Here is a 19359-nt window from a genome sequence, read left to right as displayed (position 1 = left end):
ATTATATTGTTTGTTTTGTGAAGTGTCTTTGAGAATTAGGAAAAGCGCTATATAAATCGTATGTATTATTATTATTATGAATGGTAGGCTTTTTTAAATGTTTCTCATCTGGGTAAGAATTTCTTATTTCGGTAAGAGTGCTCTCGACCACTCTTATAATTTGTTCTTGCCTGAGAAAAAAGCAACAATAAGAAAACTTTGCTGAATCCCAGGTAAGAACAAAGTAAGAGAAAATGCTAGTTAAGAACTAAATCTGTTCTTATATTGCTTCATGCATGAGGCCCAATGCTCCCAAATTTACATATTCTGGAGCACAGGAAGGGAATTCAGGAGCACGATTTATGAAGGTCATCGGAAATATCCACGCACATTTTTTTTTACCCGGTAGCACAAATGTGACCGAGCCCAGCAGTTCGTGGCACAAGTCTCCCCCGTAATTTTTCAGATTTTCTTTTAAATATTTGAAGAAGATATGCTCATTTGAATCTAGTTAAACCTCAAGTCTCAGAGCAGAGAAAAACTGACAAAATCCAATCTAAAGTGTGGCTGCATTTTTAACACCTGGGCAGTCGGGTACTAGGTGTCACAAACTGCCTTTTTTAAACAAACGTTTTTACTATTTAGAGATACTATAACTGTTACAGTAAATATGTTCTTAAACATTCAAAACTGTGATAATATGAAAAAAAAAACATTTCATTAATTTGCTTGCGATCTCACTTCCAGACATGAGTCTCTTACCGCTGGGCCCGGTCACTTAATGTGTTTTTAGGGAGCGCTTTGATCGCCATGGTGTGGTACCTGCTAACGTTGCTCTGCTGCCCCCTACTGGCCGTGACAGGAGGTGCTGGAGGAGTGGCTAATGTGCCAGCGGTCCTGGCTCTACCTGGAGCCCATCTTCAGCTCTCCAGACATCAACCAGCAGCTGCCTGTGGAGGCCAAGAAGTACCAGACCATAGACCGCACCTGGAGGAAACTGATGAAGAGCGCCCACGAGAACCCCCAGGTCAGCATCACCACGCAGATCACCAGGAGAACCTCTCATTCACCCCAAGCTTCAGCTCTTTACCTGATAACTTACTTAACACTTTCAGTGCCAGCCATGCAGTGCTCCGGAACCCCGTTGCGTGCCAGCGTCCACTTCAATGATAGAGCTCTCATATTTGCGAACGCATAAACTATATCTTAAATTATGGCTATGTGTATAATATAGCCGTCGCTTATCAATGACTTGTTTGCAGTCAACATTGTCGAAACGGATTGTTTTTTAATCGGTTCATTTCCGTTTTATACCATTTTGAAAAACTAGTTTTTTTTAAAGTTTCAGGAAAATATTAGAGGTGGGCATAGAGTAATTTTTTATCTAGATTAATCTATCTGCAGTCCTGGAGTTAATCTAGATTAAAATGGCTAAAATAAAAATATATCTGCCGAAGGCATTCAAAATATGTGTGTTCTACCCAAATAATGAACAGAGGAGGAGATTTATCCTCTCCTCTTCATCTGAGGAGTCACTAGCTGTTCTATCTCCTTGTTCAACAGCATGAACATGTCTCTTCTTTTTGTAATTTCCAGTGTTTCTTTTAAAACCAGATTTATTGTAATTTTCTGTGCCCTTCCTCTGATGCCATTTCCATTGTTACACTGATATTGACAGCTCTCTCCAGTGTCAAATCACTCTGTCAGTAGTTTTTTCTGTGCACCTTCATATCTTAATCCACACACAAGCCTGTCTCTCAATGTGTAGTGAATCTAAATTCACAATGCTGCTGACTGGTTGCTCAGGGATCATCCCTATGTTCCCCGGGTCCTATGTTCCCCGGGTTCTATGTTCCCCGCTTTGATTGATTAATAGATTGAACATTTTATAAATTTTTATTATTTTCTTAATTATTAATGTCCGCCTTGTTTCGAACGGTTAAGCTTAGGCCCTCTTTCGAACTGGTTAAGGTTAGAGTTTGGAATCAGGGCTGGTGGTCTAAAATGTTCAATCAATCAATCAATCAAAGCAGGGAACATAGAACCCGGGGACCATAGAACCCGGAGACCATAGTGTTAGGGATTTCCTATCCCTCGTGAATTCTTAATTGATTTGCCAGTGGGCCAGTCGGCCGAAAGACGAAGCGGAAGACAGAGTATTTCTCAAACGGAGCTTTTATTCATTAGAGAAGACAGTCTGTCAGTCACCCCGCGCGGGCACATCACCAGTAGACAAAAGAGGAAGGAGCCCAGAATGTCCATATTACATGTCATTTTATACACTCTTGAGAAAAGGGGAGGGAGGTGTGTGTATGTCTCTGTGTGTGTGTATGTATGGGTGTTTGTGTGGTGTGTGCTTGTGTGTGTGTGTGTGTGTGTGTGTGTGTGTGTGTGTGTGTGTGTGTGTGTGTGTGTTGAAAGGGAGGGACATGATTTTGCATGTCTAACTGCCAAGGGAACTAGGATTTTGCATGTTCTGCTACATGATGCAGGGGGAGGAGAGACACAGACTTCTAGGCATATTCTTCATTAAGGCCTTTAGATATATAGAGGATATTCGTCATCAATGAACTGAAAAACCTATCAATTCCCCCTTTTGACGTTAAATAAAACGTCAACACACAGTTCATTGATCTGTATCCGTCGATTGTCACCTCATTACATGCATCACATCCAATACCAGACAGGATAATCAACATCAGGAGAGCAGAGAGAGAGATAGAGGGAGGGGAGAAAGCGGGAGAGAGAGAGAGAAGAAAGAGAGAAACACAATTCTGGCAACTTAACAGAAGATAGCACGTAACCCCGCCGGACCCCCCTTACTCATCACCTAACCCAGAGGAACCCCCCCTCTATTACAGTGCACCCCTGGTCCCGTCTTCTAGGGGACGTGGGTCTCCTCCTGAGCTGGTTCCCGTAGGCACACACAACGTCCATCAGGGCGCTTCCTTCCCTCTGTCACAGTGCACCGCCCACCTGGGTCGGCCCCGTCTTCTGGAGGGCAAGGGCTGACCTCCTGAGGTTGGTCCCCGTTCCAGGGTGCGGTCCCCTAGACAAACGTGCCTCCTCCGGTCCGCTGCCTTCCCAGTGTCTCAGACTGTCCTCTCCACCTCTCGCCGGCCGGCCCCACCATCACTCCAACTCAGCTCAGTGTCTCTCCTGCTGTCGCTTCCCCCGTTCTAGTCGTGGACGAACTGCGTGTCGTAGACGACGATCAGCGGTGATTGATCTGCGGTCTCCGCGGTGCCTGGCTGCGGTGTTCCTCTCCGGCCTCTCGCACAGCTGCAATCTCCTCCGGTCGCCTCTCATCCTGGCCCATCTGTCCTTCGTCTCCTCCTGCCTGTCATCCGGTCGTCTGGTGGTCTGGTCACGGACGTCTGAGGGGCTGCTGGTATCTCACCCCTGGTTCAGACGCGCTGCAGACAGCTGGTAGTGACTGCTGGATCCTCTGCACCGTCTCCTCCTCCTCCCGCGTCTCCATTCCCCGTTCCGTCCTTGGTTGCGGCTGGCCCACATCAATTCTCACTGGAACCTCCATTTGTTAGGGATTTCCTATCCCTCGTGAATTCTTAATTGATTTGCCAGTGGGCCAGTCGGCCGAAAGACGAAGCGGAAGACAGAGTATTTCTCAAACTGAGCTTTTATTCATTAGAGAAGACAGTCTGTCAGTCACCACGCGCGGGCACATCACCAGTAGACAAAAGAGGAAGGAGCCCAGAATGTCCATATTACATGTCATTTTATACACTCTTGAGAAAAGGGGAGGGAGGTGTGTGTATGTCTCTGTGTGTGTGTATGTATGGGTGTTTGTGTGGTGTGTGCTTGTGTGTGTGTGTGTGTGTGTGTGTGTGTGTGTGTGTGTGTGTGTGTGTGTGTGTGTTGAAAGGGAGGGACATGATTTTGCATGTCTAACTGCCAAGGGAACTAGGATTTTGCATGTTCTGCTACATGATGCAGGGGGAGGAGAGACACAGACTTCTAGGCATATTCTTCATTAAGGCCTTTAGATATATAGAGGATATTCGTCATCAATGAACTGAAAAACCTATCAATAGGACCCGGGGAACATAGACATGCTCCCGTTGCTCACACACAGACTGCTGCAGAAGCAGGTTTCTCAACAAATTCAGTGCAAGCTCAGTGTAACAGTTCCATTGCTCCACATTGTCATCAAACGGTCCAATATTTCCAATAACCCAAGCCATTTCTGTTTTAAACACTCACGATAGTCCAGTCTATCCTTCCTTTTAGTGTGTCAAGTGGATTTCCTCTTCTTGTAGATGTTTCCAAGTGCCGCCCGGGCAACGTGAGCTAACATGCTAACTCGCTAAGCTAACGTTAATATGGTAAACAAACGTCCCGACGGACTTCTTCTTTCTTGCATTGCGCAGATTCAGACGTCCTCGTCGCCTAATTGTGTTATATCCTGAGGACTTCTTAACCTCACCTGTATAACAATGATTACCGGACCACTACTTTAGTTTGACACATTATTCCGACTACAGCTCAGGTACAGACTTGTGCCATCACTTCCTTGGTACCACAACGTCACGCTGGGAACTACGGCAAGTATTTAAGGACAATACAGACCCAACTTTGAGAAAAAGATTAACGGCGTCAATTGTATTATCGTGCGATAATAGTCTCGCGTTAACGCAGCACGTTAACGGCCCAGCTCTAGAAAATATAAACATTCTGTGATAATCGCCCTTTAGTGGAATACACTGGAATACACAAAAAACTTTGACATTTTTCGGCCTATTTATGAATAGTTTTCAAATAAACACTAGATTATCGATAGTATATGTGTACTTATGCACGCTATAGAAGCGGGCTGAAAAATCGATTATCCATTTCCTGATCAGCACACACACGCACACACACGCACACACACGCATAGGGCCCACGTTGATATCTCTGTGAAAAAAGCTCTGATTATCCCAAGACTGGTAAAATAGATTCCTTACCTCAGATCAGATGTTCTCCAAAAAGATTATTCCAATTCCTGATCGCCATTCCAAATATCGATCGCGTTTTTTTTTTTTTTTTTTTTTTTTGATCTTTTTCCCCCTCCATTTTCCTCCGATTTTCTCCCATCCCAATGTTAGTCGTATGCCAATTCCCAGTCCCTTCCTGGTCGCTGCGCACTTACCCCCCACAGTCAGATCATCTGGGAGAGTGGAGGCTACCACGTGCTTCCTCCGACACACGTCCAGCCAATCACCGCTTCTTTTCACCTGGCAGCGCGGATTCTCATCGAGAGGGCGTAGCGTGTGGGAGGATCACACTATCCCCCTCAAGTCCTATCCGCGCTTAGCAGGCGCCCCGACCGAACTGTAGGAGTCGCTGTTTACAACGACCCGGACCCACCCCGCCAGCTTCTCCCACCCTCTAATACAGCCAATTGTATTAGTGCAGACGGCCAGCCAAGCTGGTGACAACCCCGGAGCTGTGAGCTGGATTCGAACAGGCGAATCCAGCTCACAGCTCCGGGGTTGGTGACGAACGCAATCTCCGCTCGGCCACCTAACCGCCTATCGATCGCGTTTATTGATCCAACGCTGGGTGGTCGAAACACCCATTCCACACCCATTCCTTTTTTCAATTTTTCTCCCATCCCAATTTCGTATCATCCAATTCAACCCTCCCCTGTCTCGAACGCTGTTTCTTGCCTCCCACAAGCCGGCTGCAATGTGGACTAAGTCATACATAGCACGAGTCCCCTCCGATACTCGAGGTAACAGCAGTCGTATCTTTTCACCTGTGCGGCGCGATCTTTCAGCGTCAGGGGTCTGCGCTTCTTGATTCTACTGTGCAGGCGCACCAACCGACCTGTAGGAGTCGCTGTCCACAGCGCCCGATCCCCACCCATCAGTTTCCCACCCCCTAATTCCTAATACTGCCAATGTGTATTAGTACGGACGACCAGCTAAACTGAAAGCAATGTGGAGCGCTGGGCTCGAACAGGCGAACCCAGTGTCTCCAGTATTCGTGGTGAGCGCCTTGCCCACTGCACCACGTAGCCGCCTCATTATTTTTTTCATGAGTTTCATTCAATCCAATCCAAAGGGGTGCAGTACCATAGGGAGAGACGATAGGGGGCGGTATTTTCCCAATGGAGCTCAGAGAGAGTTCCAGTGGTAACGTGAGGCTAGATTGATGAAATATGAATGGAAATCGCTTATAAAAAAAAACTAGATCTCTCGTCGTTGGCACTGAACGGTTGGCATGAACTAACGAGAAATCTCGTCGTTGGCACTCAAAGTGTTAATAGCACATTATGAGGTTATTGGAGCTATAGCTATAAGCAGTGTTGGACACAGCCTGACGCAGCTCCATTTCTGAGTTCAAGCTGTTTAACACTTTGAATGCCCAACCCGAGTTTTCTCGGGTTTACCCCCTGCGGGTTGAATGCCCATCACGAGAATTCTTGTTTTTTGTCGTTTTTATTTTTTATTAGCGATCTGAATTCATATTTCATCAACCAAGTCTACCGTTGGAAAATCAGCCACCCCAGGCGCTCAGATGTGAAAAAAGCGCCCCCTATCGTCTCCCAGATGATAATTCACCCTTTTGGATTGGAAATGAATGAGAAAAAAAAACCCGGACTCCACATTTTACTTCTCACTCATGTAACCGGGGTCGATCAGCTTCATGTTGGCCCCTCAGAGCAGCGCGGATTATGTGTTTTTACAGTATACGCGTGGGATCAATAAAAGGATAGATTTTTTCGAATGGCGATCAGGAATTGGAATAATCCATTTGGATACCATCTGATCTCAGGTAAGGAATCTATGTTACCAGTCTTAGGATAATCAGACCCGTTTTCACGGAGATATAAGCTTTTCCCCTATACTGTGATATGGCTGTTTGACTCTAAGAGCGATCAGGAACTGAGAGAATCTATTTTCAGCGCGCGGCACCAGCGTGCACACGTACACATATACTATCGATAATCTAGCGTTTATTTGAAAACGATTCATAAATAGGGCGACAAATGACAACGTTCTAGAATATTACAGTACGGGGCGATTATCATCGAATCCTCTTTTTTTTCCGTGAAAACGATGGGTTTTCTAAATGCTATGAAACGGAAATGAACCGATAAAAAAACAATCTGCTTCGACAATGTTGACTGGAAATAGGTCATTGATAATGCGACGGGCAGATTAGACACATAGCCATCATTTAAAACATAGATTAGGCGATATTAATGCTAACATTGAAGTGGATGTGGGCATTCAAGCACTAAATGTGCGCCCCCTGCTGGGCATTCAAAGTGTTAATATGGATTTCAGTTCATAGGAATAAAGAGCACCATATGGTGTGGGTGTGTATATGTATATGTATATAGATGTGTATGTTAGGCCTGTTTCCTGTTTAAGGATTTGTATAGTCGACTGATTGGCAGAAATTTGACGATAGTCGACTACCCCCCGAACACCCCGAATGCAAAAAAAAATTCAAAATAATTTTTTGGGGGATCATTCCATTTGGGCTGTGGGGGGTGCTTAATGTCTGAAGGAGTCGATTGAAGGCTTCTTGTCCCCTGCGAAAGCATGCAATTGGTCCACTGATGGTGGTGTGTGTATGTGTGTGCTGTCTGTCTCTTTAGGTCATAGGCTTGTGTCCAGATCAGCGCCTGCTCGACAGTCTGAGGGAGTGTAACAAGCTGCTGGAACAGGTTCAGAAGGGTCTGAGTGTTTACCTGGAGACCAAGAGAGGCTCCTTCCCCAGGTTAGTTAGCCTGGTTAGCTAGCCTCCTTACCCAGGTTAGCCTGGTAAGCCTGGTTAGCCTGGTTAGCCTCCTTCCCCTGGTTAACGTATTTCTTCCTGCACTGATAGGAATTAAATTGAGAAGAGAGCTGTGTCCGTATGTGTCACAATCACAATTAATGTAGCGATTGTAATCATATTAAATAATAGTAAATATTATTTTGTTGAAGAAAATTGCCCTGTGATTTTCATCAGTATCATACAGCCCTATCAAAACATATGTTCTTCATTTAAAACCGGTATTCATTAAAATAATAATAATAATAATAATAATAATTCATTACATTTATATATCGCTTTTCTAGACACTCAAAGCGCTCCCCACAATGTAGGGTGGAAATGGCCTCCTTCACCACCACTGGTAGCACTCAACCTTGGGCTACACAGGCTCAATGGCTACCATACACTGGCACCAGGCACACATCACACTACACAATGGCTGAACGGCTCAGGAGACAGGGATTGATATCAGCCAATTAAGGGGAAGGGATGATTAGGTGGCCTTGATGTCAGAGACCTGATTTGGAATTTGGCCAGGAACATTGGGGAACCCCCAACTCTTTCCGATAAGCGTCCTGGGTTCTTTAACGACAGAATTCAGTCAGGACCCCGGTTTAGCGTCTCATCCGAAGGACGGCACTCGCAGCTGTACGGTGTCCCTATCACTGTAACAGGGGCATTGTTACTGACTAGTCCATAGGACAGAGTGCCCCCTGCTGGACAACAACACCACTTTCCGACAACGGCCTTGACCGGGGCTTGAACTGGTGATCTTCCGATCATGAGTCCGGAGCTCTACTCATGTAGCCACGCTACTCATTAAAGCCACCCTGTGGCCATGATAGTTAACTGCACCTTATTTAAACATGGCAGACAACAAGACATAGATTTCTTGAAGTACGATAACTCACTGTTTTACATTGAAGTAAAGATAACTCACTGTTTTACATTGAAGTAAATATAACTCACTGTTTTACATTGAAGTAAGATAACTGGTGGCACTGGTTGTTCTCGACCAGAAGAGCTCATCTGGCAGCTTCACTGTGTTTCATGCTGTTAGGAGGGTTTTCTCTTGTTCAGCTCAGCATCGACCCGACTCTGTGATTCAGCTGAAGTTACATGATGCATGTTTTATGAGAGATTGTTTCATGTAAACAACAGATTGTTTTCTCCTCGTTACCACACACATCCTCTAGTTCTTCCTTATAGAACATGCCTGTAATTCATTGATCCATTCTTGGTCCTTTTGCCTGTAGGTTTTACTTCTTGTCAGATGATGAACTGCTGGAGATTCTGTCCCAGACCAAGGATCCCACCGCCGTACAGCCTCACTTGCGCAAGTGCTTTGAGAACGTTGCTCGGGTTTGTCCTCTCATCTTCTACATCTGCTCTTACACTCCCTAAGGAAGGCAACAACAACTGCCTCACAAATACAGCAACTGTTGCAGTTTAGAACTTTCATTTGGATACCATTTGGATTATATCATGCTAAACTAATATGGACCTTTGTTCTGTAACTGTCCTATATGTGTTGGTTCTGGCTGAATAATAAGGTAGTGAATGTAGAGGGGAAACACAGGGTATAATGATGTGGGTGAACCTCTTCCGCCCGTGCAGTCCACCGGTGGACCGCAGATGACATCACGTCATAAATCAAGCTCTCCAGACTGACAAAATGATCATTTAATTTTTCAAATGTATTCAAGAATAAACATCATAACCATGTCACAACAGCAGTTATAATGTATATTTTCATCAATACGTTTGTTTACCAATAGGTTAAAGTGTTATTAGTGAGATTTTAGTTTTAGTTTTTGTGTTGTGTCGTGGGGATCGGCCATTTTTAATTACCGGCCGTTTGGGAAATGTAGTCATTTTGAGGCCATTTTGAAGAGGACATCCAGAGCTTTCAATGAGCGTTGGAATAAAAAAAAAAATACACTTCCCAAAGGCCTAGGTCCCGGCAAGCAAATGACTTGGTATGAATATTTTTTTATTCTCTTATTACTCAGGATAATATACCACAAAACTGAACGTTATTGGCATATATTGGAGCGCAGTTCGTTTGTCTCCCCTATTTTGAGCATTTAGCAACAATCCGATTTGAAATCAGTTTAAAAATGGAGGAGCTCTTGCAACATTAAAAAACCTACTGTACATACAGTAGATTTCATTCTCTGTTCCTTATGCACGCCTGGTGATACTAAATCCAAATTGAACTCCGTCATTTGAAAGATAAGATTTGGCACAATCCATAAATGTGTGAATTGGCTATAATAAGGTAATTTATAAGCCTGCTATTCTATATTCTATAATAATATTTCAAATGGCATTGGTCCGGATGGGAGAATTCAGTACTGTATCTACAAAACCTTCTGTTTAATCATCTTCCCTTTATTCATTTCCTTAGATTATTTTTTACACGTGATCTCAAGAAGGTACTGAACAGTGGCTGGTCAATTTTAGCATGGTGTTATTCACTGTCAAAGATGCAATGAAAAATCATAATTCATATTCTCATTTGTTTCATCACAATTTAAACAAGCCTAGTAATAGACACAATATGTCTGACACTGGGAGTACATTCACTGAGGTCCATAGATGTCCCTAGATACCAAGAACATGCAAATGGACCTTGTAGAAGTGGAGCAATATTCCATTTACTTAGGTATGTATTTTAGGCGGATTTTCAGAAAATAGGGCCCTGAGATCATAAATCACTAAAGATAATATGGGTTAAAGGCCCTGTGATCATAAAATCACTAAAGATAATATGGGTTAAAGGCCCTGAGATCATAAATCACTAAAGATAATATGGGTTAAAGGCCCTGTGATCATAAATCACTAAAGATAATATGGGTTAAAGGCCCTGTGATCATAAATCACTAAAGATAATATGGGTTAAAGGCCCTGAGATCATAAATCACTAAAGATAATATGGGTTAAAGGCCCTGTGATCATAAATCACTAAATATAATATGGGTTAAAGGCCCTGTGATCATAAATCACTAAAGATAATATGGGTTAAAGGCCCTGAGATCATAAATCACTAAAGATAATATGGGTTAAAGGCCCTGTGATCATAAATCACTAAAGCAAATTGAATGTGCATAATATGCTTCATGTTTTGATTTGTGACTACTGTCTTTAATGGGAATGTGGGTGGTTTGAGCTACAGATGTGTATCAGTGATAATCAAACCGTAAACAAAGAGGCCTATTGGGATATTAGATCCTAGAAGAACTGTGTGATTTGGTGTTCTGTGCCTTGACTTTGTCTGTTTTACTGCTGTCTATTTTATACTTGTTTTATGACTGCACTTACTTGTACATTTTGTGCTCATCTTATGCCAATTTTGTATGCTTGTCTTTTTTTGCTACTGTGAAGCACTTTGAGCTGCAATTCTTGTATGAAAGGTGCTATACAAATAAAGTGTATTATTATTATTATTATTATTATTATTATTATTATTATTATTATTATTATTATTATTATTATTATTATTATTATTATTATTATAATTATACTTATTATACTTATTATTATTATTATTATTATTATTATTATTATTATTATTATTATTATTATTATTATTATTATTATTATTATTATTATTATTATTATTATTATTATTATTATTATTATTATTATTATTATTATTATTTTTTTTTTTTTTTTTTTTTTTTATTATTATTGTGTCCCCTGTTGTTTTGACAGCTCGAGTTCCAGCCGGACCTTCTGATCACACACATGTTCTCTGGGGAGGGAGAGGAGGTGAAGCTGCTTAAGCCGGTGAACCCCAGTGGTAACGTGGAGGACTGGCTGAGGGAGGTGGAGACGTCCATGAAGGACAGCCTGAGGGACAACATCGACCGCTCCCTCAAGGTCTACGAAGAGGTCTGTGCCTACAACAAACCTGTATCTTAAACTAAAGTATTAAGCTGACTTTGAGTCTTAAAATCCCAATCTGTAAAAAAGGTGTTTTAAGCTGATGGGTTTAAAAAAAACAATATACAAAAAAATGAAATAACAATATACACATTTAAAATGTGAGGCACACTGTCTCAGAGCAGTAGCAAGCAAGCAGGCTACCAAACGGTTGTTGCTATACAATGTGCCACCATAGAAAACACAGTCAGAGTACGGCATGGTGCACATTAACCCTTTCACTACCACACTACCAAAGGGTTAACCCTTTCACTGCGACAATACAGAAGGTTAACCCTTTCACTGTCACACAACAAAGGGTTAACTCTTTCACTGCCACACTACAGTTAACCCTTTCACTACCACACTACAGACGGTTATATATGTAATATATTTAACTATATATTAGTTATATTTAACTAAACATTAGGAGCCAATGCACATTACAAAAACACATACAGTATATAATATTATGGGGGGTATCATTATGTATATATTGTGACGAGCCTGGTGGTGTTCAGACTTGTCACGGTACAAAAACAAACTAATTCAAATGTCCACACAAGTGCAATATCAATCATTACGAATATTTATTGAATACAGGCAGAATATAGTTCGATGGGCAAATAGAATGGTCGTAATACAGTCTGATGTAGTCGTCCGGTCCAGGGTCATGTTAGATCCTGATCAAACTGGCCAGTATCACGTCTTCGTCTGTTTGGCTCTCCATCCAATTCCTCTGCGTTGTGTCATTTTAATGGTCCTAACGTCTCCGACACTGGCTGATAAGATCCTTATCTCTCCCCGTTAGTACAATCCGCAAACCATAATAATTCTCCACCTCCGTAAGAATCCGACACTTCGACAACGTGAAATACCTTACAAGGAAAAGCGTGGTTTATTTGATGAACAGAAACCTCAGCTCAGATGTTAACAGATTGTATTGTCCTTGAAGAGTATTCTAATGATCTTTCGGTGTGTTCAGTCTATCTAATGATCTTTCGGTCCAGTCTATTGTCCCTCTGCTATTTCAGTCCAACAATGGTCAGGCCTGTTCGTTAGCCAAGACCATCCTCGTGGTAGCCGAAACTAATGATGATGTGGCATTCTTCCTCCCCCCCCCCCCCTTCATGATGAGAGGAGAGAGAGTCTCTCCTGGTTTCTTCCCTCTTAGTCTCAGTCAGATTTTAGTCTGCCTTACACCCGGAAACACCGTTCGACTTATAGATCTTCGTCGTAGAAACGATAGCCCCGCCCCTCTTCTGGTTGTCAGGCGACGCGCTCTCATGACAACCGCGTTTAACCTTTACACACACTTCAAAACGTTTCATTCACTGTTGCATTAAAGAGGTCACCCCTCTCCCTCGCTCTGTACCGCTCCGTTATCTTTGTTCTTACAAGGAATTCAAAACAACAACCCTCGCTGGCAGTGTGCTTGTGAAACCCTGAACCACCGTTCTATCACCGTCTTCCATGCACCTTTCGATCTCACCGTTTTAGCTGTGGTCATCTCCCCCCAAGCTATACATCACATACATTGAAAAAGCACCCCAAATCCTTCAGTCAGTACACATGGGGGTTTCTCAGCCAGTCTAGGGTCCAGTACACAATGAACCTCTCACCTCGCAAAACTCCGTACACAAACAATCTCTCTCTCAATACAACAACTCCTACCTCACCTCCTCTCAACTCAACTCTCTATCCTAGTGTATTTGTAGTGTGTGTGTCTGGGGTGTGTGCGTGTGGGAAGTGGGTGATCTAATGATGCACAGGTGTGTTCTATCAGTACTAATCAGCTACCTGATTGCTTCTACTCCTCCCGTGGCAGTAGTACCTTCCGTCCTTCACATATCCATGAGAAGGGGGGGTGATATCTGCCACAATATATACAGTATATTATATACATACCTCAGTATCCTAGCTATGAGTAGTATCCCAGCTGGTATCTCATAATTAGAAGATATCTGGTTTATTGTAAATGGAATAGGATGGTTACATCAACACTCGGAAACAGAATAGGCCTACTTTAGTGTTTGGGTCATTACCGGACATTTGTGTATCTGCAGATTCACTCAATGTCAAATAAATGTATGTTTTTTTTTCTAGGCCCTGCTCCTGTTGATTTAGTGTACAGGGGCTTGAGTCACAGATGATCATGGAGTCGTTTCACATGGTGTGTTTGTCCCTCCTCTCCCTCAGCAACCTCGTACAGATTGGGTGTTGTCGTGGCCAGGCCAGGTGGTGATCGCCGGCTGTCAGACCTTCTGGACCACTGAAGTGTCTGAGTCACTGCCAAGAGGGGACCTGGCCAGCTGCCTCTACCCCCGGCTCCAGTCACAGGTAGAGAGGAGACCACAGCTTGTTCACGCCCCTAAGATAACCCATTGATAATACTAAGTTGTGATACTTATGAAAGGACATTGCATTGTAACTGTGATTTATGTGTGATTTTTCTAATGTAAAATACTAGTGGTGTAACGGTACACAAAAACCACGGTACGGTACGTACCTCGGTTTTGAAGTCACAGGTTCGGTACGGGTTTTCGGTACAGTGGGGGAAAGTTTGGCTTTCCATGTTCCACTCAGGGGTGATGTAGTGTGCAGTAACTAATTTTACTTGTAGGGCTGTCAACGAATATTCTATATTGAAATATTATATTTTATTATAATAATTATATTAGATTGTCGTTAGTGGTTAACATACCGTTGTATTTGTTCGGTACACAGCCGTACTGAACCTAAGGTCCAGTACTGAAACGGTTTGGTACGGATACATGTACCTTTACACCCCTATAAAATACACAAGATGGCATGTGGTGTACTGTAAAGACGGTGAGAACTAGAGTGCAAACGGTTATTGCAAAGCTCTGATATCCTTAACTCATTGGACGCCAGACCCAAGATAAGTCGGGTTAACTCGCCATGCGTTGGAAGCCAGACCCGAGATATGTCGGGTTTTGGTCCTTATTTCTTTTATTCGATATTTCTATTCATTACAGGCACACGGACTCAGGGTTAACATGGGGAATCATCCTGAGAATGCCAAAGTGCAATACCGGCCGCATCCTCCCAGGTGGCAGTATCGAACACCCTTTGAAACCTTATATCTTGGCCTGTGCAATGGTCAAATGTCTCCGAGCGCAGTTTTCTGGGTCGGGCGAGTCGAGCGGTTCTCCCGATTGCATTGAAGCGCGTCAAATACCCCCGTTCCATATGTTGTGGTGGGTTATGTCGTGGACCAGATGGAGATCAGATGGACCAGATGGCGATCAAACAATTGGAATATTATTTTTGAAATACTCCCGATCACAGGTAAGGGCTATCCAGCTGATCAGCGTTTTTTGTGTTTAATACGAATGCCGTTACTGGCAATCAAAGAATCAGAAACGACCCCCCCCCTTTCGTGCATTCATGATGAAACATAATACCTATTATATACATTTGATTTGGGAATAGTAGCAGGCAAGAAACGCCAAAGCTTATAGTAGAATTCACGTATAAGGCTATAACTCAGTCTTTTGGGAATTACCCCAGACCACTCTGAAATTATACGTATATTCACCACGGGATAACGCTCGAACGTATGCATGGAAACATTTTCTCTTTTTTGCATCTTGGCCGGAAGAAAGTCACTGTCAAAATTTGACCATAGTATTGTCCCCATAGCTATAATATAGAATATAGATAATATACTGTAGCTCTACAAACAAGGTGACGCACTCCTATCTTTAAAGTGTGGTATAGCTACAACGGGACCCGGCTAATCCCTGGCGCTGAATGAGTTAAGGCTTGAGTTAAGCTTCAAAGTCAGACTCATAAACATTGAAAACAAAATACAGAATTATCTGAAGGCCAAATATGCCTTTGTTGATCAAGATATTAAAGTGTTTGCTTACATTATGTACAAACTGTTCTACTCTATTGACTGACTGCTTATTGTTTTGTGTGTGTGTGAACGTGTTTGCTTACATTATGTACAAACTGTTCTACTCGTGTCTGTCCTCTTGTTTAGCTGGAGGACCTGGTGGAGCTGGTGAGAGCACCTCTGTCTATGATACAGAGGGCTGTGCTCTCTGCTCTCATCGTCACAGAGGTCCATGCTAAAGAAGTGGTAGCTAGACTGGTGGATGAGAACATCACCAGCGACAAGGACTTTGAGTGGATCAGCCAGCTCAGGTTTGTCTCAAGCCTTTACATTGTCACTGAGCACAGAGTCCTCTTATCGTACACACCGTCACTGTGGGATGTCCTACCCCTTTCTAGACCACCTGGAAAATACTCTTCCATTCATGCAATGAGGAAATATAAGGACAAATATTGCAAAGTAGTTTAGGCTATGTTATGGTGTGTGGCATCACGCTATTTGTTGAATGGTTAAAGGGGCACTTCACCAAAAAATGCTATTTTGCACATAATCTCACATACATCCAAAATACCCTATACAGTTTTGCAGACATTCATTAAAGTTTGACAGTTATTGAGAGTAAATGAGTTAGAATATAGCCACCACCACCACCAGTGATGTAATCGGGGACATTGAATCCTTGTGTTGTGTTAATTACAACTCGATGAAATGATAAGGTAGCAGTCCCTATGAGACAAGGTGTTGCTATTTTTTCTTCTACATAATTTCATGGGGCTGTAATTAACACAACATAAGGATTCATTTAGGACTCCTTCTCCCGCTATCTCTCCGGAAACATTTGAATAGTACTTTGTCAATGTCCCTCTTGGCCCCTTTGGGTCCTGTTCGTGTGGTATGCCAATCACCCTCAGATTTTTCCGTTTAGCGTAGTTAATCATATTCTCCATGTGTTCCTCCATCTCTTTATTGTCAGCTCGGAGCTCTTGGCATTCTTTCTCCCAATGGTCTTGGTCTGTGTCTCTGCTATTCAACGAGGCTTCTCTCTCCATGTGTCTTCTCTCGTGCTCTCCCATCCTAGTCTCTAGGTTAGCCACGGCAGCTTCCCATTTCTCCATCTTGTTATCCACCACTTCGCCCATGTTCTTTTCCCAGCTTGCCAATAAAGTTTCGGTTTGTCTCGCTATCTCTTCTTCCAATCATGTAAACGTCTCTATTATCGGTTGGTCTCTCTTTTCTCCCTCTTCTGCCAAGAGCGAGCGCATGGCCTCCATTGTCATAGCTGTTCCCCCTCCGTTAGTATTAGCGTTAGCACATGTTGCGTCTTCCCCCGCGTGTACCTCTCTGGTTGGCTTAGTTTTACTTGCTAGCTGTTGTTTCTTGATGCTCGTTGTCATTAGCTTCTTGCTATCCATCCCTATGCCCAGAGCCTCTGGGATAGATCTTTGTATCTCGATTGGAGCGTCTGTTTATTTCCGACTCTTTATCACCTTCTCCTGTCTCAGAGTTTATCATCTCATTTTCTCGATAGAATAGTCTTGTAAATGTTTTCCCCTTTTCTATTCCTGGAAGGAATTCGAACTTAAAACAGTTTATTAGATAGCTTAGCCTTTTAGCACTGGGAGCATATAATGCGAGCTGCTTACTGCACGGCCGCCATCTTGAAGTCCCTGTCCCCGACTAATTTACTCTCAATAACTGTCAAACTAAATTAATGTGTGCAAAATTGTGTTTGAGAGTATGTGCAAAATAATAATAATAATAATAATTGTTGTGAAGGGCCAGATTAAACCGAATATATATATTTATTTATATATATATATTTAATTGTATTTGTATATTCTCTAATATTCCCTGATATCCCTTGTATATTCCTTGTACAATATGCATTGAATATCCATTCTAGCCTACTGAACATCCCATAATAGTCTCCATTCTACTATTGGTCGAGACCTTGGTGCCAGGCTGCCATACCCCCAGACCCAGTTCAAACGTACCGCTCAACATGTACGAACAAGTCCTAGTTCCGCGTAGGAATCTGGCTACCGCACCACTAATGGGACTATTTGTTCATAGTGCGTATATATACTGCGCTACTAAAGTAGGACTTCCTTTTCAGTCCAGTTTCTTACCCTCCAATAGAGTCACAGACGTAAAGCCTCCCCGCGACGCCACGTGTGGGAGTAAGGCCAAGTTCGCCTACCATCGGTATTGAGACATCGTGTATATTAATATTTGAATAGTCATATTTGGCACTATATCGTCGAGTTGGACGTAGTCTATTAAGCTAATAATAGTCTGTTAATATATAGTGCTTCGTACGGTGAGAATACTACCGTAGTCAGTACCCCATCGTTTCGGGCAGAGAACTGGCTGCTTATCCAGGGTGGTTGACCCCACGTGAAGCTGCACCCGAGGAGCCCCAGAGCCGACGAGCGAGTGGACCTGTATACCGGATTATTCTACCGACGACAGCCCGCCTTCCCCGGCACGGATTATGCTTTGTATACGTTGATTATTCCATGGATAAAGACCCCCGACACTGCCGTGTGTTGGAACCCCCCCCCCTGGAGAGGACGCAAGGTGAGGAGACGCTCTGCAAGACGAGGTCGCTTCACGTCTCTCCTCCGTGGACCGGAGGACGCCGGCCCACAAAGAGTCCACCTGCTTTCATCTGTGGTCCAAGGATCGCCGGCGCATTGAACGGCACTACAGTGGGTTCACCTGGGATACCCTTGGCCGGATGAGGCAGCCGGATTCTACCCCCCCCCCCTTCCTACTCCTGTCGGCTTACAAGCGACCGGATTAACCCCCCCTAGTGTATCCAGCCTATAATCATTGAAGTATCATTGCTGTTATTCCTTAACTATTCCAGGTCGTATATGTACCACCTGCGCCTTCAGAGATTGGACATTCTCTATTGATATACCGACGAATACTCTTGCCATAAAAGTGCATACTAATTCCTATTCATAAATGTGATTGATTTGATTAAGTGCTTGCTCTACACACCATCGCTGTGTAGAAATAAAGACCTATTTCTAATTCGTACATTTGTGTTGGATCCGTTTCATCTACGTGACAGTGTTCATCATAATATATTTATGCCGAGTACTGGGTGGCCGAATATTAAGTACAAAGGTAGTGGTAGTAAGTATCATATCTAGTAATACAGTCAGGGAATTGTACCCCTCAGTTACAATTGGTCCTTCGAGCCGGAGGGTAATTAGTGTAATATTAATATAGTGTTATTAATATTGAAATGGCCTATGATGAACACTCCACGAAACGATCCTCCTAACCAACGCCCACAGCGCGAACGACGGCTCCCTCAGTACTTAGAGGCTTACGCTGTCAGTCAACAACCTAGTCTTCTACTAACAGTAAACGCGGTAAAACTAGAAAGTAAAAGTATGTCTAACCCCAACGCCCAGACTACCCCGACCATAGAGGCCCCTACGGGTTCTAATGTAACTGACCAAGTTCACGGTGGGGACCAGTGGGAACCAGACATGACTTCACACCCCGCCAGTACTGAAGAAGTAGTCCCCGATGAGTCCCGGGAGGAATACAACGCTACCGAGACAGAACTCGGCACGGAAGAAGACGGGGAGAGCACCGTGGAGATAGAGCTCCAAGGCTCCGCAAGGAGTACCCCGAGGGAAGGCTCCCCTATACAACCGCCTTCTCCCAGCGAGGCAGAGAGGACCCTACAGCAGGCCTTCCTCATCAGCCTGAACGCCGCTGCTGAACGCGACCGACTGCAGATCCAGCAGCGGAGCGAAGAAGAGCATATACGTCTAGAAATAAGACGC

The 19359-nt window shown here is 43.5% G+C and overlaps 1 protein-coding gene across 1 annotated transcript in view; it reads left to right on the top strand.

Moving 5' to 3' along the window:
* Positions 1-19359, top strand: part of LOC311245936 (dynein axonemal heavy chain 1-like) — a gene marked incomplete at both ends in the record, with an annotated part of 135727 nt that overhangs the window by 35539 nt on the left and 80829 nt on the right. Inside the window, 6 exons of the mRNA XM_084335960.1 lie at positions 842-1006; positions 7595-7716; positions 9012-9117; positions 11473-11652; positions 13882-14022; positions 15695-15858. Of these exons, the coding sequence (XP_084192086.1) occupies positions 842-1006; positions 7595-7716; positions 9012-9117; positions 11473-11652; positions 13882-14022; positions 15695-15858 (878 nt within the window). The remainder of the gene's footprint in view (positions 1-841; positions 1007-7594; positions 7717-9011; positions 9118-11472; positions 11653-13881; positions 14023-15694; positions 15859-19359) is intronic.

The sequence above is a fragment of the Notolepis coatsorum genome (assembly GCF_963971535.1).
Source record: "Notolepis coatsorum genome assembly, chromosome: 19".
Taxonomy (NCBI): domain Eukaryota; kingdom Metazoa; phylum Chordata; class Actinopteri; order Aulopiformes; family Paralepididae; genus Notolepis; species Notolepis coatsorum.
This window is presented reverse-complemented; position numbering and strand designations above follow the sequence as displayed.